General features: G+C 36.4%; 1 protein-coding gene across 8 annotated transcripts in view; it reads left to right on the top strand.

Annotated features, from left to right (window-relative positions):
* Positions 1–25,182, top strand: part of vps13c (vacuolar protein sorting 13 homolog C) — a 62,566-nt gene that overhangs the window by 21,202 nt on the left and 16,182 nt on the right. For 5 of the 8 annotated variants that reach the window (XM_051901799.1, XM_051901796.1, XM_051901802.1 and 2 more), the window contains 37 exons: positions 1,180–1,264; positions 1,470–1,564; positions 1,794–1,947; positions 2,042–2,121; positions 2,224–2,283; positions 3,891–4,041; positions 4,357–4,473; positions 4,634–4,737; positions 4,822–4,989; positions 5,274–5,306; positions 6,974–7,278; positions 7,655–7,802; positions 7,917–8,025; positions 8,101–8,228; positions 8,343–8,499; positions 9,554–9,633; positions 11,185–11,244; positions 11,320–11,473; positions 11,557–11,676; positions 12,019–12,122; positions 12,243–12,410; positions 12,486–12,790; positions 12,992–13,139; positions 15,397–15,547; positions 15,641–15,768; positions 15,888–16,048; positions 16,578–16,831; positions 17,346–17,569; positions 17,695–17,787; positions 18,562–19,017; positions 19,129–19,284; positions 19,788–20,046; positions 20,366–20,526; positions 20,679–20,800; positions 21,508–21,805; positions 22,313–22,702; positions 22,909–23,013. In XM_051901799.1, coding sequence (XP_051757759.1) covers positions 1,180–1,264; positions 1,470–1,564; positions 1,794–1,947; positions 2,042–2,121; positions 2,224–2,283; positions 3,891–4,041; positions 4,357–4,473; positions 4,634–4,737; positions 4,822–4,989; positions 5,274–5,306; positions 6,974–7,278; positions 7,655–7,802; positions 7,917–8,025; positions 8,101–8,228; positions 8,343–8,499; positions 9,554–9,633; positions 11,185–11,244; positions 11,320–11,473; positions 11,557–11,676; positions 12,019–12,122; positions 12,243–12,410; positions 12,486–12,790; positions 12,992–13,139; positions 15,397–15,547; positions 15,641–15,768; positions 15,888–16,048; positions 16,578–16,831; positions 17,346–17,569; positions 17,695–17,787; positions 18,562–19,017; positions 19,129–19,284; positions 19,788–20,046; positions 20,366–20,526; positions 20,679–20,800; positions 21,508–21,805; positions 22,313–22,702; positions 22,909–23,013 — 5,991 coding nt within the window. The remainder of the gene's footprint in view (positions 1–1,179; positions 1,265–1,469; positions 1,565–1,793; positions 1,948–2,041; positions 2,122–2,223; positions 2,284–3,890; positions 4,042–4,356; positions 4,474–4,633; positions 4,738–4,821; positions 4,990–5,273; positions 5,307–6,973; positions 7,279–7,654; positions 7,803–7,916; positions 8,026–8,100; positions 8,229–8,342; positions 8,500–9,553; positions 9,634–11,184; positions 11,245–11,319; positions 11,474–11,556; positions 11,677–12,018; positions 12,123–12,242; positions 12,411–12,485; positions 12,791–12,991; positions 13,140–15,396; positions 15,548–15,640; positions 15,769–15,887; positions 16,049–16,577; positions 16,832–17,345; positions 17,570–17,694; positions 17,788–18,561; positions 19,018–19,128; positions 19,285–19,787; positions 20,047–20,365; positions 20,527–20,678; positions 20,801–21,507; positions 21,806–22,312; positions 22,703–22,908; positions 23,014–25,182) is intronic. The other 3 variants (XM_051901803.1, XM_051901798.1, XM_051901797.1) reach the window with 2 other exon arrangements.

The raw sequence follows: 25,182 nt of genomic DNA, 5'->3' as shown, positions 1-25,182 counted from the left end.
ATTAAGCAGTGATTAGGAGTTTATTGAGGCAAAAGTCATAGTTAATAGTTAGCTAATAGTGAGAATTGGATCTTAATCTAAAGTGTGACCAAGATTTCCATTTCCAATGGGCTTTTTTACACTCGCAAACTGACGCAAATAAGAGTGAAAGAAAGCCTCAGATGCTCAAAACACAATCATCTTCATTAAAAGTAATGAGACTAAATGATCTTAACAGTGCTGTTGCCACGCTCTCTCATATTGCGGTCTTTGATCTTGAAATTAGCTGATGATCAATAAAATGCAGCTCATATCTGTTACTTTTGTTGACGTGAATATAGCATATAGCACAGGAATTGAAGATCGGATTTATATTCGTTTTGCGGAGACACATTTATGTGGCCAAATGTAAATGTTTTAACAAATCAGATAGATGTCCGATTAGAGAAAACGCATGAAGTTACAAGGTGTAAAAAGGCACAATAAATGCTATTCATCAAAGAATAGAGGGGTGGAAAAAATCATAGTTTCTACAAAAATATTAAGCTAATATTAATAAAAATATTAATAAATTGTTTTCATCATGGATAATTAGAAATGTTTAAGCACCAAATCAGCACCAATGATTTCTGAAGGATCATGTGACACTGAAGACTGGAGTAATAATGCTGAAAATTCAGCACAGGAATAAATTACATTTTTAAATATATTAAAATAAACAACAGTTATTTTAATTTGTAATAATATTTCACACTTCATACTGTTTTACTGTATTTTTGATTGAATTAATGCAGCCTTGCTTGGATAACATAATAGACTTCATTCAAACAAATTAAAAAAATCTCATCAACCCCCAAACTTTTGAACAGTAGCGAAAAAGTTTTGGAAAAATACGAGAAAGAAAATAGTTAACTTTTTTTTTTTTTTTTTAAACACTTTCTCCTTAAAATACACTTTTACAAAAGTGTTACCAATTGACTACAATGCAACCAATCAGCTTCATTTAACAACTTCGTTTTACCATGTTTAAATCAATTATGCAGATTTTCCCCCAGTGCTGCCACAGAAAACATTTAGTGTTGGTTGAGAGTATGAGCTTTTTTGTAAATGTACAAGAAGCAAACAGATTGAGAAAATATATATTTTTTTTCCCCCCTTATAATTTCCTGTAGTTTGTGTAATAATGATGATATTTTTCAGAAGATGTTGGGGATGCCGCTGTCTGATGCCAGGCCAAAGGTCTTAGGTTTAGACCCCACAGTACTGTCCTATACTGTTGAGTCAGGTCAGAATTCATTCAGATACTCGCATGCACTTTCACGCAGAAGAAATCACTTCTTTCATTTAGAAAAATCAAAAAATTCTTAAATTAATGCCACACCATTCTTTTGTTTTTTAATTGACTCTGTTAATATAAATATACAGATTTTCTCACTGTTTATTTGTGCATATGTGTCTGTCTGTGTGTCTAATCGTGCATGTGTGTTCAGACTCAGACATCAGTGAGAAGTCTGTGGATGAAGACTCTCTCAAATCAACTTTAGAGGAGCTGACTGAAGTGCAGTTTCAGTTTGAAGTCAAAGAGGTATGTTCTTCTTCATTGCTTTGTTCACATCATCCTTTTAAAAAGGCATACCAAGTCATCGCTTAGCACAAGAGACCCACGTTTCATAAAAGCTTTCATAATAAATTCATTCAGCATTCCACCAGTTGATTACAATTATTTTGTGTATGATTCCTGTTTATGTTTGTGTTGACTATTGTCTGTTTTAGTGTGAAGTTATGTATATGTGTCTATATATGTGTATATGTAGGTGTTGTTGGAGCTTACGAGGCAGGCCGCTCAGGAAGATGTTGTATTGGCCCTCAGTGTGTCTCAACTGGGTGCAGAGGGCAAGATGCGAACCTTCGATCTCACTGTCACATCTTACCTGCGCAAGATCAGCCTGGATTACTGCGAGACGAAAGGTACATCCACGCACATAAAACGTTTTGTTGTTTGAAGTACTTCATGTTGTTTCAGGGATGCTGTCTTTCTCATTCTTTTGTGTATGTGTTTCAGATGCGCAAAATCAGCCACTTCATCTAATTACCTCTTCAGACAAGCATGGCACTGATCTATTGAAAGTCGAGTACATCAAAGTAAGCATGAGCATCCCGCTCATCAAACACTCTCTTAAATGTGTTGTTTTAGCTAAGTGGTTTAATGTGTGCTGGTCTGCGTGGCCTTTTTGTGTCCTTTAGGCTGATGTGAATGGACCCAGCTTTCACACCTTATTTAATCATACAGAACAGACATTGAAGGTATGTTTTAAGTTTTACAGTTCCAAATAATTGAATGCCAATATTACATATATATAATATATATATATTATATATATTATATTCATATACAATACCGTTCAAAAGTTTGGGCATTCCCAAACTTTCAGCATCATTACTCCAGTCTTCAGTGTCACATGATCCAGCGTTTATTTGAAATATAATCTTTTGTAACATTATAAATGTCTTTACTGTCACATTTGATTTGATTTAATGCATCCTTGCTGAATAAAAGTATTAATTTCTTTAATTTCTTTTCAAAAAAATAAAAATAAAAATTCTTACTAACCCCAAACTTTTAAACGGTAGTGTATAATGTTACAAAAGCTTTGTATTTCAGATAAATGCTGTTCTTTTGAACATTTCTATTCATCAAGGAATCCTGAAAAAAAAGAAAAAAAGTACACAACTGTTTTCAACATTGATAATAATAAGAGATGTTTCTTGAGCAGCAAATCGGCATATTAGAATGATTTTTGAAGGATCATGTGACACTGAAGACTGTACTAATAATGCTGAAAATTCAGCTACGCCATCAAAGGAATAAATTACTTTGTAAAATATATTCAAATAGAAAACTTTTTGTAATATTTTGAAATTGTAATAATATTTCACAATATTACTGTTTTTACTGTATTTTTTATTTAAATAAATGCAGCCTTAATGAGCAGACGAAACTTATTTTAAAAACATTAAAAATCTTACTGATCCCAAATTTTTGAATGGTAGTGTATATAATGTGTGTTTGTGTGTGTGTGTGTGTGTGTATATGTATATATATATATATATATATATATATATATAATTATATATAGGTGCGTACACATCAAATACAGTCATATACAGATCATTTTTATTACATAGTTAGAATCACATTATTAAGGCTCATTCATAACAGGAACGATAACTATAATGATAACTATATTAACGTCCACACCAATGAATGTTATCGTTCTGTTTATTATAAGCACATGCTGCTGTTTTGTCATCTTCCGCTTTAAATACTCAAGCTTTTTAAAGCAGGTTAGATTCTGATTGGCTGTCAATGTTTTTGGAAAAAATCATGAAAATGATTCCAATGATATAGTTTCTCTGTGCTGTCATTATTATAGTTGTGGTGTGGCTATTATTTTACATTTAGAATGATTTTTAAAACTATATCTTTATAGTTATAATCTTTGGTGTGAACAGGCCTTTAGTCTTTTTTGTTTTTATATTTATATTTTATATTTTTTGTATTTTATATTTTATATAACACTTTGGTATGGGGAACACATTTACTACTAACAACGACTTTTGCCTCAATAAACTCTTAATTTACTGCTTATTAATAGTTAATAAGGTAGTTGTTGTAGTGTTTAAGTTTAGGTATGGGGTAGGATTTAGGGATGTAGAATATGGTCATGCAGAATAAGGCATTAATGTGCTTTATAAGTACTAATAAGCAGCCAAAATACAAGCTAATAAGCAACTAGTTAAAAGTGAGAATTGTTCCCCATACTAAAGTGTTACGTTTTTTTTTTTTTTTTTTTGAAAAACCTTTTTTATTGAAAAGTTACATTAAGTTTTTGATTGATTTAATTTCACAGGTGGAGTTTTCCTCATTAGATTTCATGCTGCACACTAAAGCTTTGCTGTCTACCATCAACTACATGAGTTCGGCAATACCACAAGACCTCACAGCCTCTAAAGACAGAGAAACCAAGAGACGAGATGATAGAGTGGCAGCAGGGAAGACAGGTGGGAGCACAGGCACGCACACACATTGAAAACACACGTGTGAAAACATGCATTTTGCTTGTCAAATTATTAGGTAGACCCTGAATAATGCTCATGCATCCATGTTGTCTTTGTCTCCGCTTTATAGGTTTTTTCATGGGTAACTAATGCTTTTTTTCCTTGACCTTTGCACTGGTCTTGACGTGACATGTACTAATAGGGGTCTGAAACAGTATCTGTTTTGCTTGTTAAAGCATGTTGCAGACAGTACTGGTTTCAGATTGTCACACACTGTGTTGTTTGAGTGTTTTAACTGGAGTTTCTATGTTTTCTTAGTGTCCAAGTGTTCGAAGGACTCTGGTGTTGTGAACTTTATGTTGTCCGCTGTACTTGGCTCATTCAGAGTGGCTGTCTGTGACGACAGAAGTAACATTGCTGACATCCGGGTCCAAGGTAGAAAAAAAACAAAGTGTCTGTACATCAAAGTCAGCATATCTTAAAATGATCACATTGTATTATATTATATTCATTTAATTTATTTCCCGAAAGATATTATATACATTTAATTCCTTTTCCATTTTCTGCAAGTTAACCAAACCTTCATTTATGTCAGGCATTGATGCATCTGTGGTGGTCCAGGCCAAAGAAACTGATGTTTTTGCCCGTCTGCGTGACATTGTGGTTCTTGATGTGGACCCTAAGACCGTCCATAAGAAGGTAAAAGATCAGTCATATTGTTTTTGGCAGTTTTGCAGATGCCAAGTTTTTACGCTCCAGTCATATTTGTGTGAATACCAACAGGCGGTGTCAATTGTTGGAGAAGAGGTGTTCAGCTTCAAGATGACCTTGTATCCTGGGTCCACTGAAGGCGAAGGCTACACTGACACCTCCAAAGTGGATGGAAAAGTTATCTTGAGACTTGGCTGTATCCAGATCGTCTACTTGCACAAGTTCCTTATGTCTTTATTGGTGAGAAAATTGTAAATGCACTTACCTTTCATATATGTGCTCATATGCTGTCGTCTGTATTGCTCTGTCATCTAAAGTTAATACCAATTGATAAGTCCCTTAGGGGACAAGTAGGGACAAAGCTTTGAAAATCAGTATTTCTTTCTCAGTGTCTGTGTTCTCTTTTGTATTTTGTCTGGACATTTATGTCTCTCCCCCTTTTTTATTTTTATTTTTATTTTTTTGTTTCTCCGACACCTTTCCCCCACTCATTGTTTTCGTTAACTGTGTCTTCCTCTTTTCAGGACTCTTTTAGCTATCAGTACTCTGCTGATGAGGTACAGACATGGGCATGCTGCATTAATGTCTTTTGCTTTGCAGCTTCACTTCAAATGCACCTCTGCACACACTGAAATACGTCTACATCCCACTAAACTCCACTGGATTTGTTGTGCACACCATTAAACCTTTAATTTGATTGTAAAATGGAAACGTTAATCGAGGTTAACTACATTCACAACAATGTTTATGACTGCCTTTGTTTTGTTTCTAGTGCAGTGCAAACTTTCAAGGGAGTGTCTGGATGAATTAAAAAGTGAATACAATTCATAAAAGAAAATTATTTAAAAAAATTAATAAAAGAAAAATGAATCAATAAAATATATTTTTGTATCTGTATATAAAACAAAATATTTTACTATAATCTAAACTAATTAAATTAAAATGCTGAAAAACACAAAATCAAGATGCTGCTGTTTTTATTGAAGAACATACAGTTCTTGAAACTTCTGCAGCAGAAATACCGGAAATGTATTGGGGGCTTTCAAGTCAAAAAGGTTAAGAACAACTGTTCTAGTGGCAGGTTAATACTAATAGTTAATACTGGTACAAAAAAAATAAATAAAGAATAATATTATAGAATAATATATATTCTGAAAGCTGGAAAACACTATTTAGAAATGCATAGCTCTGCTGCATAGTTATGAAAATTTAATTACATTTAAACTAAACAGAAGCAGTCTTAAAGTTTCCAGTTACTAATATTGTTAATATTTCAACATTGCTTACATTACATGTATATATACCACTGATATATAATAAAGTCTTTTAAAATGGGCATGAATTTTTAGTTATGCTTCAACTTTCAAAACAGGTAGTTCAAAGAACCAGAAGAGAGGTTTGTCTTCTGTGCTTTCTGCACCACTAGTGGCATCAAACAGAATTGTGTACCCCCTAACAAGTGGATCCCTACCAAGTGTTTTTTCAAACTATGGATCCCGCCATTTTCCATTTTTTGGGAAACAGGTCAGAAATGCCATGTCTTGAGTCAGTATTGAGTCAGTAACCGATTATAATTCTGTTTGCTCCCACTAATGTTACAGAAATTACATACTGCAGCTTTAATGCGGATATTTGGTTTTTTTTTTGTAATTGAGTATATGAGCATTCACTAATTGTGAGGTATTCCTGTTCTAACTGTGAGATATTGTTAAAGAATTTGACATTAAATTATGCAGATTCACCCTGTAGTGTTCTTTACATGCAGTAAGGCGCAGCGTATTTAAATGACTTGATCACGAAAATGTAGAATTGCATGTGTGCTTGTATCTCATGCTACATACTATAGCAAAAATCACTGAAATTTGAGATGGAATTTCGCACGATATGGATGCCTTGATTTTACTGGTTCTAACTTTCATTTTCTACATGCTTAATAGAAACAGCTCACCTACCATACCCAGACAATAAAATCATCAACTTTACTACTTTATCTCACAAAAAAAAACTGTTTCACACCAGCACTGCTTTTTCCACCCCTGTTGAATTTGCAACTTTTTGTTGTAAATTTGGCTTTCAGGCGTTTTAAAATACAAGAACATCCATGCATGAATTTTCCCTACTATGGATCCCAAGATGTTAAAACATTAAAACCTTCTCTCACTTCTACTGAACTGCCATGTCAAGTCACACTAAGCTGTAACTAACTGTTGGTTGTCTTCCATAGATGTTTGTGGATAACTTCCAGACAGCAAAAGAGGCTCTCAGTGCCGCCACGGCTCAGGCTGCAGAGAAAGCAGCTTCCAGTGTGAGGGATTTTGCTCAGAAGAGCTTCAGACTTGCCATGGACATCAGACTGAAGGCCCCCCTTATCATAATCCCTCAGTCCTCCACATCCTATAATGCATTTGTGGTTGACCTGGGTCTCATTACTGTGGGAAACAGCTTCTCACTGCTGGCATCTGAGGGCTTCCCATTGCCTGCAGTTTTGGAGACCATGGACGTAAAACTTACGCAGCTCAAACTATCTAGGTAACAAAGAAAGCTGGAGATCTTCAAAATTCATTTATGTGATTTGAAACAGATTTTACAATCAAGTTATAATCAAAGAATAGTGCATCATATTCAGGTCATTATTTTCTGTCAAAACTGTCTTCTCAGTGGCAGTATTATTTTAGTATTATTAACAAACTCTTAGTATTTACTATAGTATTACTAATACTTTTTCATTCATATTTATATGGTTTATCAGCTTTTATTTCAATAAAAAAAAATAAAAAAAAAAGTTAATAGTTTTAGTTTAACAATAACAACACTGATCTTCTGGGCCTGTTTGATGTTTGATTCAGATGATTTAGAGATAGCTCCTAACTTTCTCAGTCTTATATATTTGATCTTCTTTCTCTAGGACTGTTCTGAAGCATGATGCTGCTCATCTAGATATTGAAATTCTCGAGCCCATAAATCTAGAGCTTTTAGTCAAGCGTAATTTGGCTGCCACCTGGTACAACAAAATTCCTGGTGTGGAGGTCAAAGGAGTACTTATGTCAATGAACGTGAGTTTCTTGTGACGTTTCAAAAGTGAAAGTGTTTAATCTAAACTCTAAAATGGGACCGAAAGATGATTGAGATCCAAATACTAAAGATTAGTATTTTTCTGGCATCTGTAGATGGCTCTTGGCCAGGAGGATTTTGGGGTCCTCATGAGAATCCTAGCAGAGAACATTGGTGAAGGAAGCAGGACTGCTGCAGTGGAGGGAACAAAAACTTCTGCTAAAGGTTTAATCTGTCACTAAACTTCAGAGAGTAAAGTTTGTCTTTGAGGGCTTCATTTTACTCTATTTTCCTCCACAGAGGAAGCTGTTGTAGATGAAGGATTAATAGAAAAACTTCCTTTGGGAACAGGGAGTCAACCTGCATTGACCAATGGTGCTTTTACTGAGAATATTGTCAATGTGCTGCTCAATTTTGAAATCAAGGAGGTGATTAAGCTCACTTAAGTTCTTATTTTCAGTTGTCATACAATCATAATTTCAGATTTGTTGACTAGGTATCTTTTTATCTTCTGAGAATCCTGTATCTTCCCATTCTTGTAGGTTATGCTGAAGTTGAAAAAGTCAAAAAATGGGAAAGAGTGTCCCTTTTTGGTTCTCCATGTAGCTCAGCTTGGAATAGATACCAGAGTTCGAAAATATGACATGGAGGCCACAACATACATCAAAACCATCTCCATGAAGTGCCTAGAGTTCCCTGGTTTGTAGATCTTGGTTTAAAAACCTCACAGTGCAGAGCAACACAATTCCATAAATTAGTAGAATTAATGGTAACACTTTATAATAAGTATACAGTAATAAAGTACTTCTTTAACAAATCATTATCAAACTAAAAGTTTATAGTTAATTCATAGTTAATATATTGTAGTCTCTACATAGTTAATATATTAATAGGGTACTGTATATACAAATCTTCATTCTTCATTCATTGTCACTGTAATTAACATTAGATTAGGTCATGGAAAATGGTAAAATGTCATTAATTAAGTGCTTTAAACCAACCTTTATTAAACATTAATTGCATTCATATTCAGTGTTCCTTAAATGTTTACAAATACATTACGCAACACACACACACACACACACACACACACACACACACACACACACACACACACATACACATGTTGGCATATGTTGTTTATAAGAACTCTCTATAGGCGTAATGGTTTTTATTCTGTGCACACTGTATATTCTATCCCTATACACTAACTCTACCCTTAAACCTACCCATCACAGAAAACTATATATATACATAATTCTTTTCTTAAGGAACACTTAATAATACTACTTAATACTAATGTACTAATACAATTAATGTCTAATAAAGGTTGGTTTAAAGCACTTAACTAATGACATTTTCCCATTTTCTGTGACCGTGATCTAAAGTGAGAACTAATTACAGTTAATAAGTTGTTAACAAAGCATAAAAAACATTATCTATCTCTTTACATATGAATTAATTAAACCAATAATAATTTGGCTAATTACAATGACAATGAATGAAGAACTTACTATTTGTATATAGCCTATTAATATATTAACAGGCTATTTATTTATACAAATAATATATTGTAGAGACTACTATGAATTAATTATAAACTAATAGTTTGGAAATGATTTGTAATTACTTTATTACTGTATACATATTATAAAGTGTTACCAAATTGATTTATATTTGTGAACCTATAAACACATTTTATATATATAATATAAATTATTTTTTTTTTTATTTTTATTTTTTATTTTTGCAGATTCAAATGGAGAGCCGCTCTGTATAATCAGTTCCTCAGCAGAGGTTGGAGCAGATCTCTTTGAAGTCAAATATTTTAAGGTAGCTTTCTTTCTGATACAAAATGTGATCACACACAGTTTCTGCCAATCTCATGTTAATCTTAAGTACCTATAGAGTAGTATAGCATCCTTCATATCGCCGAAAAGTCTTTAGTTTTATCATACTTATAAAAGATAGGTACGCTGTACCGAGTCTTTCCGAAAACAGCCGAGTGAGCAGAGATAGAGTGACGAGCTGTCACAAGCACGTGCAGCTTTTGTGTAGAGATCGGCTGTAAGCTATCAATGGTCTGCTAAACAAATGTATTTAAACACACGCAATACACCATCGCGTTATCCATGGATAACTTCTGAATCACTATAATGAATATAGCGTATAGTGAATGATGAATAATGAATTTATGAATTCACTACATTCATATTGTTTACATTATATGCACTTAGGCGCCTACTGCCAACAAAACACATTTGAAGCAATTTTACTCACCACCTGCGGTTCCGACTCATGACGGGGATCATTACCGCTGTGACCGCTCCATCTTTCCGTTTCAAATGATCTGTAAATCCAGTGTAGAACTGGGCTTTGTTTATGAAACCATAAGCGCCGATCCCGAGGGCTCGAACTGCCACGGAAAAACACGAGATATTCTCCATTCATTTTAACCAATAAAAACATGCAACTGCAACTGCAACTATCAGTTTCTATGGTTATTTTAATGACAAAGATCGAGAGTACATCAATGTAATGCGTGAGAACAAAACTCTTAGCTTCACTTAACGCTGGGTTCTTTGGGAAGCAAGGTTATCTTTCCCTCACAACCAAAAACACACTTCTTTGGTGACATTGTTGATTTTGTGAAGTCCTGTGACCTGTGCAGCGCTGCTGACGACTTCCGTAAAGCCGAATGCGCGTTGATGGGCGTGCTCTTGCTCTCTTTGGTCTGTGTGCGTGCGCGCTCTTCCGGGAGAAGTGCCCATATGAGGAATTCCGCCCCCGTTTACGTCACTCAGGCCCATACTAGAAAAAAAAGCCTGAAGTTTGTGAGGATTTGGAGTATTTTTGGCACAGAAATACTCCGTCATACGCCAAACTCGTGTTTTGAAACTTTGGCCATGTTTAGCATGAGAATCAAACTCTTTAAAAGTGCAAATAAGTCAGAATGCATGAAATAGCATAATACCCCCCCTTTAAGGTCAGCACATGAATTTATAGCTTGATCAAAGCATCTGGACAATTAGATCCAGTGATTAGCCTTTACACTCTTTAGTGTTTTTGGAGTGCCTCTTATTTTAACTCCTGATGGCCATTTCTCTGAATTGAGACTGTCACTCTTGAGTATGCTGTTCAAAGTCCAGAGGTAAATACATAATAATCAAGTTCTGATTACATGCATAGATGTGTAAATGTATAGATGGCTATGTAATATTTCCAGAAACAGTGCTAATTGATCTTTCAATATTGATTGGATTATTTACTAATGAATTACAGTAGAAATCTTCATTATGGAAGACAAACAAGTAGCGGGCGTTGAGAGCTTCCAGGACGCATGAATGGAGAAAACTTAAAATTGTTTGATTCCTGTCTTTGTAGGCTGATCGAAATGGGCCCAACTTTGCTAGCGTCTACCAGAATACTGAGCAGAAGATGAATGTAAGCCTCTGTAAATAATATAAAATAATATAAAGTTTTGGATATTGAGGGTTTAACAGGCCTTTGTGTCTTTAGGTGGTATTCTCCTCCCTAGACTTAATGTTGCACACTGAGGCTCTCCTCTCTACTATGGACTTCCTGTCTGCTGCCCTGTCCACCAGCAGTCTGCCCTCACCTGAGAGAGAAAGCAAAAAGAGTGACGACATGAGAACTACCTCAGCTAAATCCAGTAAACAGACTCCGAAACTGACAAACACTGAATTCTTTAACACATTTTAAGAATGAAGTAATGAAGAATTGTTTTTGTCTCAGCTGCACTGAGCTCTCCCTCTGATGGTGACATCATTGACCTGATGGTGAATATGCAGCTTGGTGCATTTAATGTGTTGGTGTGTGACCAGAAGAGCAATATGGCAGACATCAAGATTCAAGGTTTGAATCCATTTCCTTTTTGAATTTTAAAAACCTTCATATGCTATATATTGGTATAAGTTACTACATTACTGCTACTGCAAAGCAATAATAAATGAATACAGGCTTTAAAATGTAAGCTTTTAGTACATCATCATTATTGCAACTACAATATTATGCATTAGTATTTTGCCAGAAAATGTTCTAAGCATGTTGAATTATTTTATAGTTTTTTTTTTAGCAATAATTCTTAAATTTGTTATGTTAAAGCAAACTGTTTATTTTTTTTCTCTGTGTATCATCTGCTTATATATTTCTTGGTTATTCTAAACCTGATTGATTATAAATCTGCTCCTCCTGTAGGTTTGGATGGTTCTCTAAAAATGCAAGGAACTCAGACCCACATGTCCACACGTCTGCGTGACTTCGTCATCATCAATGTAGATCCTAAAACAATTCACAAGAAGGCAAGTTAGCCAGACAGTACATCTCACAGATTTTATATAAACAAAGTACAATTGAAGTGAATTAAAGTAAAGTGAACTGCAATATCTGTAATATGTTTTTGGTTATTTATGGTTCTCTAGGCCATCTCTATCGTAGGTGATGAGGTGTTCAGCTTCAGCATGAGTCTAACACCCAAAGCCACTGAGGGGGCTGGGTATACAGATACTTCAAAGGTTGATGGCAAAGTGAAACTCAACGTGGGCTGTATTCAAGTGGTCTACCTTCACAAATTCGTCATGTCGCTGCTGGTGAGTTTGAATTGCACACATGGCCTCTCTGCTGATTCAAGCACACTAACTTACCTTTACTTTCTCTCTCTATAGAATTTCAGTAATAACTTCCAGGCAGCGAAAGAGGCTCTCAGTGCCGCCACGGCTCAGGCCGCAGAGAAAGCAGCTTCCAGTGTCAGGGATTTTGCTCAGAAGAGCTTCAGACTTGCTATGAACATTAGACTGAAGGCCCCCCTTATCATAATCCCTCAGTCCTCCACATCCCATAATGCTGTGGAGGCGGACCTGGGTCTCATTACTGTGGGAAACAGCTTCTCTCTGCTCCCAGTGGAAGGTTGTCCGCTGCCTGCTGTCATAGATAATATGGATATTGAGCTCACTCAGCTAAAACTGTCCAGGTAGCCCACTGCCATGAAGCTTATCTAGGATTCTCAGACTTACTTTTCAAAGTATAATAATATGCAGCATATGTCCATTTACAAATCTGATAATTAACTGAATAGACTTCATTTCATGAATTTTTAAAGCCAGCATTCTAGTTGTCCATTATACAACTCTATATGTTTCCACTTGTACATCCTTTTGTTCGATATCCTCAGAATTTCCATGGAGCAGGACTCAAATCAGCCTTGTTCAAAACTGTTGGAGCCAGCCAACCTGGTTCTGTCTGTTAAACGTAACCTGGCGGCATCATGGTACCAGAAGATGGCTGCCATAGAGGTGGATGGAGATCTGAAGCCCATGAAGGTCTGTTCACTTACTGGATGTATGATGCCAGAATGTATTCTCTGCTTTTTAAAGTTGCAACATAACGGAAGTAGCAGAGAATTTTATACATATATATGCGGTGCATCTCAATAAATTAGAATGTCGTGGAAAAGTTAATTTATTTCAGAAATTCAACTCAAATTGTGGAACTCATGTATTAAATAAATTCAATGCACACAGACTGAAGTACTTTAAGTCTTTGGTTCTTTTAATTGTGATGATTTTGGCTCACATTTAACAAAAACCCACCAATTCACTATTTTAATAAATTAGAATACTTCATAAGATCAATAAAAAAAAGGATATTTTAAACAGAAATGTCAGGCTTCTGAAAAGTATGTTCATTTCTATGCACTTAATACTTGGTTGGGCCTCCTTTTGCATGAATTACTGCATCAATGTGGCGTGGCATGGAGGCAATCAGCCTGTGGCACTGCTCAGGTGTAATGGAAACCCCGGTTGCTTTGATAGGGGCCTTCAGGTCATCTGCATTGTTGGGTCTGGTGTCTCTCATCTTCCTCTTAACAATACCCCATAGATTCTCTATGGGGTTCAGGTCTGGTGAGTTTGATGGCCAGTCAAGCACAGTAACACCATGGTCATTGAACCAGCTTTTGGTACCTTTGGCAGTGTGTGCAGGTGCCAAATCCTGCTGGAAAATTAAATCAGCATCTCCATAAAGCTTGTCAGCAGAAGGAAGCATGAAGTGCTCTAAAATTTCCTGGTAGATGGCTGCGTTGACTGTGGACTTCAGAAAACACAGTGGACCAACACCAGCAGAAGACATGGCAGCCCAAATCATCACTGACTGTTGAAACTTCAAACTGGACTTCAAGCAACATGGTTTCTGTGCCTCTCCACTCTTCCTCCAGACTCTGGGACCTTGATTTCCAAATGAAATGCAAAATTTACTTTCATCTGAAAAGAGGACTTTGGACCACTGAGCAACAGTCCAGTTCTTTTTCTCCTTAGCCCAGGTAAGACGCTTCTGACGTTGTCTTTGGTTCAGAAGTGGCTTGGTACGTGGAATGTGACAGTTGTAGCCCATTTCCTGAAGATGTCTGTGTGCGGTGGCTCTTGATGCACTGACTCCAGCTTCAGTCCACTCCTTTTGAAGCTCTCCTAAGTTCTTAAATCGGCTTCGCCTGACAATCTTCTCAAGCCTGCGGTCATTCCTTTCACTTGTACACCTTTTCCTACCACACTTTTTCCTTCCAGTCAACTTTCCATGAATATGCTTTAGCACAGCACTCTGTGAACAGCCAGCTCTTTCAGCAGTGACCCTCTGTGGCTTACCCTCATTGTAGAGGGTCTTGATGATCGTCTTCTGGACAACTGTCAAGTCAGCAAACTTCCCCATGACTGCTGTTGGGATTACTGACCTGAGAATGATAATTTAATAGAACTTGAAATTAAATATTCTAATAATTTGAGATACTGATTTTTTTTATTTTATTTTGATGAGCAGCAAGCTGTAATCATCAAAATGAAAACAAAAAAGTCTAGAAATACTTTACTTTATGTCTAATAAATCTAGAATATATTTAAGTTTTACTTTTTGAATTCAATTACAGAAAAAAATAACTTTTTCATGATATTCTAATTTATTGAGATACACCTGTGTGTGTGTGTGTGTGTGTGTGTGTGTGTGTATATATATATATATATATATATATATATATATATTCATTTATTGAGAGTGAGTGAGTGAGTGAGTGAGTGTGAATTATAATTTTTTTGACCAGTTTATTTAAAAATTCTGGCATGCATCACCAGAGAGAAGTCTGTAAGTTTCACTGTACCGCCCGCGGTACATATACCTTTTCAAAAGAGACCAAAACCATGCATATGCACCAAATGGTTCAAGAACAGCATGCAGTTTACTTTGGGTATGCTTTTTTAGGCATTTTAGGCAAATTTTACAGGCTTGCTAAGGGGTTAAAAATGACCAGATCAAAAAAAGAAAAGAAAAAAGGTGTAAACATTTTTGCATGGGTGAATCGTTCATACTTGCATAACATGCAATTAGAAAATGTAAAAATACATTTAGTATATAAAAAATACATTGTCATTTCTTGCAGACTTTAAATGGATCTAATGTCACAGTCTATCTGTGGAAATTACTATTTTTATAAACTATTTATTACAGTTTTAGCAGTTTTAGTTTCCATATATTCTGGAATCTGGTTATAATTAATATAATATTAAGATATTAATCAAGATTCTCACGTTCCAGGTGGCTCTGTGTCAAGATGACCTGACTGTCCTGCTGCGGATTTTGATGGAGAACATCGGTGAAGCGAGCAGCCTTCAATCTGACACACTGATTGGCTCAGAGGCAGCCCTCAAACAAGAGACTGTGCTTGTCAGAGCACGTACAGCCACTGGTGAGAGAACACGGTTACACAGATGTTTCGTATAATGATCTAGCTTCTAGCGAAGAACTCAACGGGTGGCCTTGTTTCTTGTGTTTTGCGTAGGCTCTGAAATTCTTGTGGAGAAGCAGCCTGAAAGTAAATTGACGGAGACAGAGCTTCTGGAGACTGTCAAATTCAGCTTTAATGTTGAGTCGCTTGGCCTCACGCTCTACAGTAACGACCCTATACAGGTGTGTATTATTAAGCCTACAAATGGTGAACACTGGTGTTTTTTTTTTACAGTTACAGTCCATTGATAAAGAAAGTGAGCATTTTATCACTCTCTCTCTTTCTATCTTTCTTTCTCTAGCCCTCTGTACATCAGGAGCAGTTGTGTTTAGGTGAATTTATGCTGTGTAAAATGAAGACTTCAGGCAATATGTTTAGTAATGGCAACATGGAGGTCTCCACCATCCTCACCACATGCACGCTGGATGACAGGAGGATTGGCATTCAAAGAGTTACATCCAGGTGATTTACGCATTATAAAACCTAATACGATAACAAACATTAGAAAAAAAAACAATTTTTTATATATATATATTATTTATATATTACAATATATACACTACCAGTCAAAATATTTTTTTATGTTTTTGAAAAGATCATGTGACACCGTAGGCTGGAGTAATGGCTACTAAACATTGAGCTTTGCCATCACATGAATAAATTACATTTTAAAATATACGTATTAAAATAGAAAACAGTTAATAATATTTCACAATATTACTGTTTTACTGTATTTTGATCAAATAAATCTAGCCTTGGTGAGCATAAGAGGCTTCTTGTTTAAAAAAAATTAAATATTAAAAAAAGTTGTTTACATAAATTTTTCTTGATTTTAACACTTTTAATTACAACTAAAAAAAAGATTCAATATGACATTACTTAAAATGATTGACAGAGAGCATTTGAGATTCTGTACAGAAAGCATTTCACCATTCCTGTTTCTAGGCCTCATCCCTCTGGTTTGTTCACTCAATATTATTTTTCCCTATAGGATGCTGGGAAGGCGTGATGAGGAGACAACAGAGCCCATGATTGATGTGAAATACTCTCAGAGTGTGGATGAGCGCTCTGTGGTCGCTGTGCTGCAGAGGCTCTATCTGTGTGCTAGCGTGGAGTTCCTGTTGGCTGTTGCTGACTTTTTTGTGCAAGCCCTGCCTACAAGTTCGCCTACACGGCAAGACAACCCCAATCAGCTGCCGCTCAAATACGTCTCAGAACCCAAAATCCAGTATGAACCTAAAGCAGGTGTGAATGCCACTGCTGAAAAAATGAGTTGTTGCATGTCAAATGTATGATGTTGAGAGTAGCCAGTGTATTATAGATTTATACTGTAAACAACTTCTTGTTGAAGTCTAAACCTGTAATTGGAGTTGTAAAGGTTAAGTTTGTCATTTTTGTGCCACCAGCAGCATCAAACAGAACTGCAAAAATATTGTCTCTCACAGTCCTGGAAAACCAAGAAATGTCAGGGAATTTTAAGTGTGATTTCCAGACCTGGAAAAGTCATGGAAATTAATAAAATCTTTATTGTCATGAAAATAGCTATAGTCAATAATATAAATTTTTTCTGATCAGTTATAAAGTATTTTTTGGCTAGAAATACTAGCGAGTAAGGTCTATAAATTAAAAAAAAAAGTATTTGATTCATAAACGACTGGGAAAATCATGGAAAATTAATTGAAATTCATTGTTCGGAAAGTATGAGAACTTTCAGAAGTAATTTTTGTTTTTGTTTATTTAATATTTTATCTATCATCAGCCCCAGCTCCGAGAACAAAACTGCGAGCAGTTGTGGTGGACCCAGAGGTTGTGTTTGTGGCTAATCTGATGAAGGCCGATGCTCCAGCACTGGTAGCCTCATTCCAGTGTGATTTTAACCTGCTGTCTGAAGAAGCTGGCCAGGTCATGAAGGCCCAAGTCAAAAGCCTCAAAGTGCTCGCCTGCCCCTTCATCAGGGCGGAGGGTGACAAAGCCGTGACCACCGTATGTGTACTGATTCCTACTAATGTTTTTCTATTTTAACTCTATTTTTTACTACAGGAATAAAGTTTTATGTCTGCAGTTGTCTCTATAATGTTTTGGAAACTATGAATTTGTTTTTACTGCAGGTGCTGAGACCATGCTCTGTTGAACTTGAGACCAAAATGCCAGCCAATGCCCCATTAACTGGTTCGATAACTGTAGAGGAGGTCGTAGTGAAAGTGGGTGTTATCTGTTTGCCTTATTAATATCTTGTGAAATAATTAGAGGAACATATGCACTAACATTCAAAAGTTTGAGGTTGGTAAGACTTTTTAAAATGTTTTCGAAAGGCTCTTACCAAGGCTCCATTTATTTGATCAAAAATACAGTAAAAACAGTAATATTGTGAAATATTATTACAATTTAAAATAACTGTTTTCTATTTTAATACATTTTAAAATGTAATATATTCCTGTGATGGCAAAGCTGAATTTTCAGAAGCCATTACTCCAGTAATCAGTGTCACATGATCCTTCAGAAATCATTCTGATATGCTGATTTGTAGCTTAAGAAATATTTCTTTTTATCAGTGTTAAAAACATTTCTGCTGTTTATCATTTTTGTGGAAACTGTGATACTTTTTTTTTTTTCTTTTCTCGGGTTTCTTTGATTCAAAAGAATTCAATTTCCAGTATTTGAATTAGAAATCTTTTGTAACAAAGGAAATGTCTTTTAATCAATTTAATGCATCCTTGCTGAATAAAAGTATTAATTTCCTTTAAAAAAAAAAATCTTACTGACCCAAACTTTTGAATGCTAGTGTATTGGCTCCCTAAACTGCAAAAGACTGCACCTTTAGTTTTGCTGTATGTCAAGTTTATCCGGACTAAGTTTTTTTTCTGTGTAAATGTATACAGTATTATGCAAACATCTTATGTTTTCATTACATTTCATTTGAATATTTGCTAATCTGTGTTGAGCTAACATGCTTTTTCTCCGTCTTGCTATCTCAGATCTCTCCTATTATTCTTAACACTGTCATTACCATCACCGCGGCCATGGCACCCAAACCTAAAGAAGAACCATCACAGCAGACGTCCGATGACCTGAACAGTCTCTGGTCTTTGATAAAAGTTGCTAATGCAAACTATTGGTTCCTTGGTGTGGATATGGCCTCTGAGGTCACTGAGAGCTTTAAGGATATGGACAGCAGTAAGGACGGAGAGAGTTTTAGGATGAGCGTGAAGGTGGTGCAGGTCACGTTGGAGTCAGGCTTGGGGCATCGGACTGTTCCCTTGCTGCTTGCAGAATCATCGTTCACCGGTACTGCTCAGAACTGGTCATCATTGCTCAGTGTCTCTGCTGATATGACGCTGGAGGTGAATTACTTCAACGAGACTCATGCAGTATGGGAGCCACTGCTTGAGAGAGTGAACAACGGGAAACAGAGGTGGAAGCTCCAATTAAACGTAAGTAGAATTGTGCTTCTTTTTTCACTTCTGCGTATAAACATAAATCCAGATTGCCACCCTGTCAAATATCTTGCAGGTTATTGATTATTTGTGTATTTCTGTGTGTAGATGAAGAATAACCCTGTTCGAGATAAAAGTCCAGTTCCTGGGGAGGATTTTATTATATTGCCAGAACCTCGCACAGCCATCACCATATGTTCCAAAGACACCATGAACATCACAGTGTCCAAGTGCTGCCTCAGTGTCTTCAACAACCTGGCTAAGGTAAACAAAAAGTGACATTAAATTCCTTTATAATGTTTCAAATGATTTCCATTTAAAATACATGCTGTTCTTTTGAACTTTTCATTCATCCAAGTAAGAATCCTGAAAAAAGTATCATGGTTTCCACAAAAATATTAAGTAGCCCATCTGTTTTCAACATTGATAATAAAAAAATGTTTCTTGAGAACCAAATCAGCATATTAGAATGATTTCTGAAGGATCATGTGACACTAAAGACTGGAGTAATGGCTGCTGAAAATTCAGCAGGAATAAATTACATTTTAAATAGATTAAAATAGAAAACAGTTATTTTAAAATGTATTAATATTTCACAATATTACTGTGTGTTACTGTATGTTTGTTAAATAAATGCATCCTTGGTGAGCATAAAAGACTTCTTTCAGAAACAAACAAAGAAAATCTTACCAACCCCAAACTTTTGAACAGTAGTGTATGCTGTACATATAAAAATGAAATTTGTTCATTCATTTCTCTCTTGTCAGGCATTCTCCGAGAGCACAGCCTCCACTTTTGACCGATCTCTCAAGGAGAAATCCCCGTTCAACATTCGCAATGCATTAGGCATTCCTGTCATTGTTCAGCACAGCGCTAACCTGCGTTTGGTTGGCTCATCCTCACCGGGTAAACTGCACGAATTGGCTGTGGATAAAAGTGTGGATTTAGACCATTCATCCTTTGAGCGTTCATCACGACTGTCTGCCCTGCAGAGGCAGGAAAGCTGCTTATTCAATCTCAGCATAGGTCAGTAACATGGCAGATACAGTATACACCTCGTAAACTGTACAAATGCCTTAGGTTCTGCCTTAAAACCTAGTAAGCTGCTTACCTAGATAGCATTTTTGGGCATGTCGATGATGTCCAAAAATGCTGGGTCCCACTTTATATTAGGTGGCCTTAACTACTATGTACTATCTGCTGTTTTTTTTTCTCTCTCTCTCTCTCTCTCTCTCTCTCTCTTTTGGTCTCATACAATATGCATAATACAGTTACAATTATATTATACAATTTTTAAATTCTATTATACAATACCTAATCCTAATCTTAAATGTCCTCTGTGTAGTTCCTTCAGGTTACAGTGAGATTTCAAATATCCCATTGGGAAAGCCTGGCCGCAGACTGTATAATGTCAGAGGACCCATGCAAATGGAAGCTGTGTCTGTACTGCTTCAGATCGATGCCAGCGAGGGCAACAAGGTCATCACAGTACGGTCCCCCCTACAGGTTCGTCTGCTCTCTTTACCTGCAGAGAGCGCACATCTGTCCACCTGTCTGAATAAAGAAATAATCATTCATGAAAATAACCTTGCTAAAATCACAGTGCCATTTGATTTTTTTTGTACTTTAACAACTGTATGTTACTTATGTGTTAACAGATAAAGAACCATTTCTCAGTGCCTTTTGCCATCCTGAAGTACTCTTCTGAACTTGGAGTGATGGTGAATGTAGGGGTTGCTGAGCCTGAGAAGGAGTGTCATGTTCCCCTAGAAGCTTACAGGTATGGACTGAAAAGTGTAATTGCCTACTTTGTCTAGAGTGCGTTTTGCATTCATATGAGTTAAATATCTTGAGTGGCAACTGTAAAGAAGATCTTTGACTACATATCATGCATATTTACAATTCAATCACTATATATTGTCAAACATACTGTTTTTAAACCTTGGTGTACTCATGCAGAGTTTATGCACAATAATAGTCTAGAATCAACTTTATGCTTCTTTATGAACTAATTTCAAATCAACTAATCTAAACTGAAACACTTGCAGGTTGCTAATTTCAATGCCCTAGGGGGGGCTTAAGATTACATTTACATATAAAATCACCAATTACACAATATTAATCAAACTACATTTTTGACAAGAAAAAATAGAAGCCACATACTGCTCTGGATGACTTTAGATTTAATTATTTAATTATTTCAAAGTGATAATTAATACAAAGCTAAAAAAAAAGACCTAAAAAGGTCAAAGACCACATATTATGTAGTTCTGCAACCCTATCCCACTGTAGCTCAAAATAGAATATATTAAACGAAATTATGATCTCAAACTTTTTTTTGTTGTTGCATAATTTAATCTTTTTTTTTTTTTTTTTTTTACCTTGCAGATGGTGTGTTTGACACTCCTGCGCTATACTGTAAAATAAATTTCCTGTAATTTTTTGTGCTTTATGTTGTAACTTTCTATGCTATATGTATTCCATCAGGAGTCAGCTGTTCTTGCTGCCTGTTGGTCCTTTAGAAGATCTGTATCGCGCTTCGTCCACATGCATCGCATGGAAGGAACAGGTGCACGTGAGCTCAGAGGTTCAAGCAGTGCTGCAGTGCCCCGCCATTGACAGCAGCTTCCTACCATTGGTGGTGAACACGCTGGCCGTGCCTGATGACCTCAGCCACATCGCCAGCCACGGAGAAGGGGACTGGGACCCTGCTTATGTCATCCACCTGCACCCACCTGTCACTGTCAAAAACCTGCTACCTTACTCAATACGCTACCTGCTGGAGGTGAGGAATATTGCACTTTCAATACACAAATGCTACAACCCATTTGACATACACTACCATTCAAAAGTTTGTGGTCAGTAAGAGTTCTCATGCTCACCAAGACTTACATCAAAAATACATTCATATTGTGAAATATTATTACTGAATTTTCAGCATCATTACTCTAGTTTTCAGTGTCACACAATCCTTCAGAAATCATTCTAATATGCTGATTTGGTGTTCATGAAACATTTGCTAATACTATCAATGTTGAAAACAGTTGTGCTGCTTAATATTTTTTGTGAAAACCGTAGTAACCATTTTTTCAGGATTCTTTGATAAATAGAAAGCTCAAAAGAACAGTATTTATTTGAAATCTTTTGTCCTTGCTGAATAAAAACATAATTTAAAAAAATCTTACTGACCCCAAACTTTGTGTATGACATGTTCATATTAAAATTAGTATAATTTATTATCTATTTAATATTAGCCAGCAGTCATTTATTAAAACCTCATCACAACTCCTAGGGTTCTGCTGACTTCTACGAGCTTCAGGAGGGCAGTGCGGCGGATGTGCTGAATTCGAATGTTAGCGGTGAAATAATGGAACTTGTTTTGATCAAGTACCAAGGTCGCAACTGGACTGGGCGTATGAGGATTAGTAGAGACATGCCTGAGTTCCTGTCCATCTGCTTCACTTGCGACACTACAGAGGGACTGACCGTGGATGTCGGTGTGCATGTGTCTCACGTGAACAGCAAAATTGTCCTCTCCATTTATAGTCCGTACTGGATCATCAATAAGACGTCCCGCGTGCTTCAGTATCGTGCCGAGGATACCTGTGTGAAACACCCATCCGATTTCAGAGATGTCATTCTGTTCTCCTTCAAAAAGAAGAATCTCTTCAGCAAGAATAAGGTTGGATTGGGCTCTTTGGCTGCGTTAATAAATCCGTAAAGCTATATAACCTGAATATCTAAAATAATCAAATCATGAATGCCAACATGAACCTTAAACTTGATATGCTTGGGCTGTAATGTTCAGAAAACCATGTTTTACCTGTAGATTTTGTCCAAAATGTTCTGATATTCCTTTCTAAATTTACATGCTGCTCTTCCTTTCAGTTGCAACTCTGTGTGTCCACCAGCTCGTGGTCCGATGGCTTCTCACTGGACACTGTCGGCAGCTATGGATGTGTGCGCTGTCCAGACAAAGCCGGGGACTACCTGGTACAGTAAATGCTTTGAACATATAAAGTCAGCATGAAACATAAGTTGTTATCGTATTTTCTTCCCTATTGTGACGTATATCTGAGTGAAATAGCTTCTTGAACGAGAAAAAAATGTAGGGCGGGACTTGGTTTTGTCCATCTGGAATTGATTAAATCATTGGATCATTGTGGTTTGCTATTACTGTGATTTAATGTGAGTGACGGGTTGTCCCGCCTTTACGCCAGTAAACACATCATCAGAGAAGAGAAGAGATGACGCTGCAAGGGAGGTACGGTGGGCGAGAGATCTAACCCTAACTGAAGAAAACACATGCAAATAGAAAAAACTTGTTCATCAGTTTGACAACACATGTGGTACAAATGCTCACAATGCAACCAAATACAGAAACACACTGCAAATACTTACAACGCAACCAAATACAGAAACACACTGCAAATACTCACAATGCATCAGGATGTTAAAATAAACAAACAAAAAAACCCTCACCTTTCAAGTCAGCACCACTGATGAGTAGACATTGAACAATAAGCATGTCCCAGCCTGGTTTGTCACTTGTTGGTGTCCCCTTGAAACATTTCCATTGTGGTCTGTGCTATTTGCAGCACGTTTCTGTATTTGGTTGCATTGTGAGTATTTGCAGCACGTTTCTGTATTTGGTTGCATTGTGAGTATTTGCAGCATGTTTCTGTATTTGGTTGCATTTTATTTGCTGCCTGTTTCTGTATTTGGTTGCATTGTGAGTATTTGCAGCGTGTTTCTGTATTTGGTTGCATTGTGAGTGTTTTCAGCGTGTTTCTGTATTTGGTTGCATTGTGAGTATTTGCAGCGCGTTTCTGTATTTGGTTGCATTGTGAGTATTTGCAGCGCGTTTCAGTATTTGGTTGCATTGTGAGTATTTGCAGTGCGTTTTTGTATTTGGTTGCATTGTGAGTATTTGCAGCGGTTCTGTATTTGGTTGCGTTGTGAGTGTTTGCAGCGTGTTTCTGTATTTGGTTGCATTGTGAGTATTTTCAGCGTGTTTCTGTATTTGGTTGCATTGTGAGTATTTGCAGCGCGTTTTTGTATTTGGTTACATTGTGAGTAATTGCAGCACATTTATGTATTTGGTTGCGTTGTATTTGCAGCTTGTTTCTGTATGTGGTTGTGTTGTGAGTATTTGCAGTGTGTTTCTGTATTTGGTTGCATTGTGAGTATTTGCAGCTTGTTTCTGTATTTGGTTGCATTGTGAGTATTTGCAGCGCGTTTTTGTATTTGGTTACATTGTGAGTAATTGCAGCACATTTATGTATTTGGTTGCGTTGTATTTGCAGCTTGTTTCTGTATGTGGTTGTGTTGTGAGTATTTGCAGTGTGTTTCTGTATTTGGTTGCATTGTGAGTATTTGCAGCTTGTTTCTGTATTTGGTTGCATTGTGAGTATTTGCAGCGCGTTTTTGTATTTGGTTACATTGTGAGTAATTGCAGCACATTTATGTATTTGGTTGCGTTGTGAGTATTTGCAGCGTGTTTCTGTATTTGGTTGCATTGTGAGTATTTGCAGCGCGTTTCTGTATTTGGTTGCATTGTGAGTATTTGCAGTGCGTTTCTGTATTTGGTTGTGTTGTATTTGCAGCGTGTTTCTGTATTTGGTTGCATTGTGAGTATTTGCAGTGCGTTTCTGTATTTGGTTGTGTTGTGAGTATTTGCAGCTCGTTTCTGTATTTGGTTGCGTTGTGAGTATTTGCAGTGTGTTTCTGTATTTGGTTGCATTGTGAGTATTTGCAGTGCGTTTCTGTATTTGGTTGTGTTGTATTTGCAGCGTGTTTCTGTATTTGGTTGCATTGTGAGTATTTGCAGTGCGTTTCTGTATTTGGTTGTGTTGTGAGTATTTGCAGCTCGTTTCTGTATTTGGTTGCGTTGTGAGTATTTGCAGTGTGTTTCTGTATTTGGTTGCATTGTGAGTATTTGCAGTGCGTTTCTGTATTTGGTTGCATTGTAAGCATTTGCAGCATGTGTGTTGTCACACTGATGATGTTTTTTTCAGTTGCAGCACGTGAATTTAAAAGAAAAAATGATGTGCACGAATAAATCTAAAATTTATAGTAAACACTGAAATATTACATAAAAAATAAGAATTGTGAATTTTGATTTCATGGTGATTTTAATTATAGTCTTATCAGTATTGCACA

The sequence above is a fragment of the Ctenopharyngodon idella genome, chromosome 7, assembly GCF_019924925.1.
Source record: "Ctenopharyngodon idella isolate HZGC_01 chromosome 7, HZGC01, whole genome shotgun sequence".
NCBI classification, from domain to species: domain Eukaryota; kingdom Metazoa; phylum Chordata; class Actinopteri; order Cypriniformes; family Xenocyprididae; genus Ctenopharyngodon; species Ctenopharyngodon idella.
The sequence above is the reverse complement of the archived record's forward strand: the minus strand, read 5'-3'. Positions and strand labels throughout refer to the sequence as shown.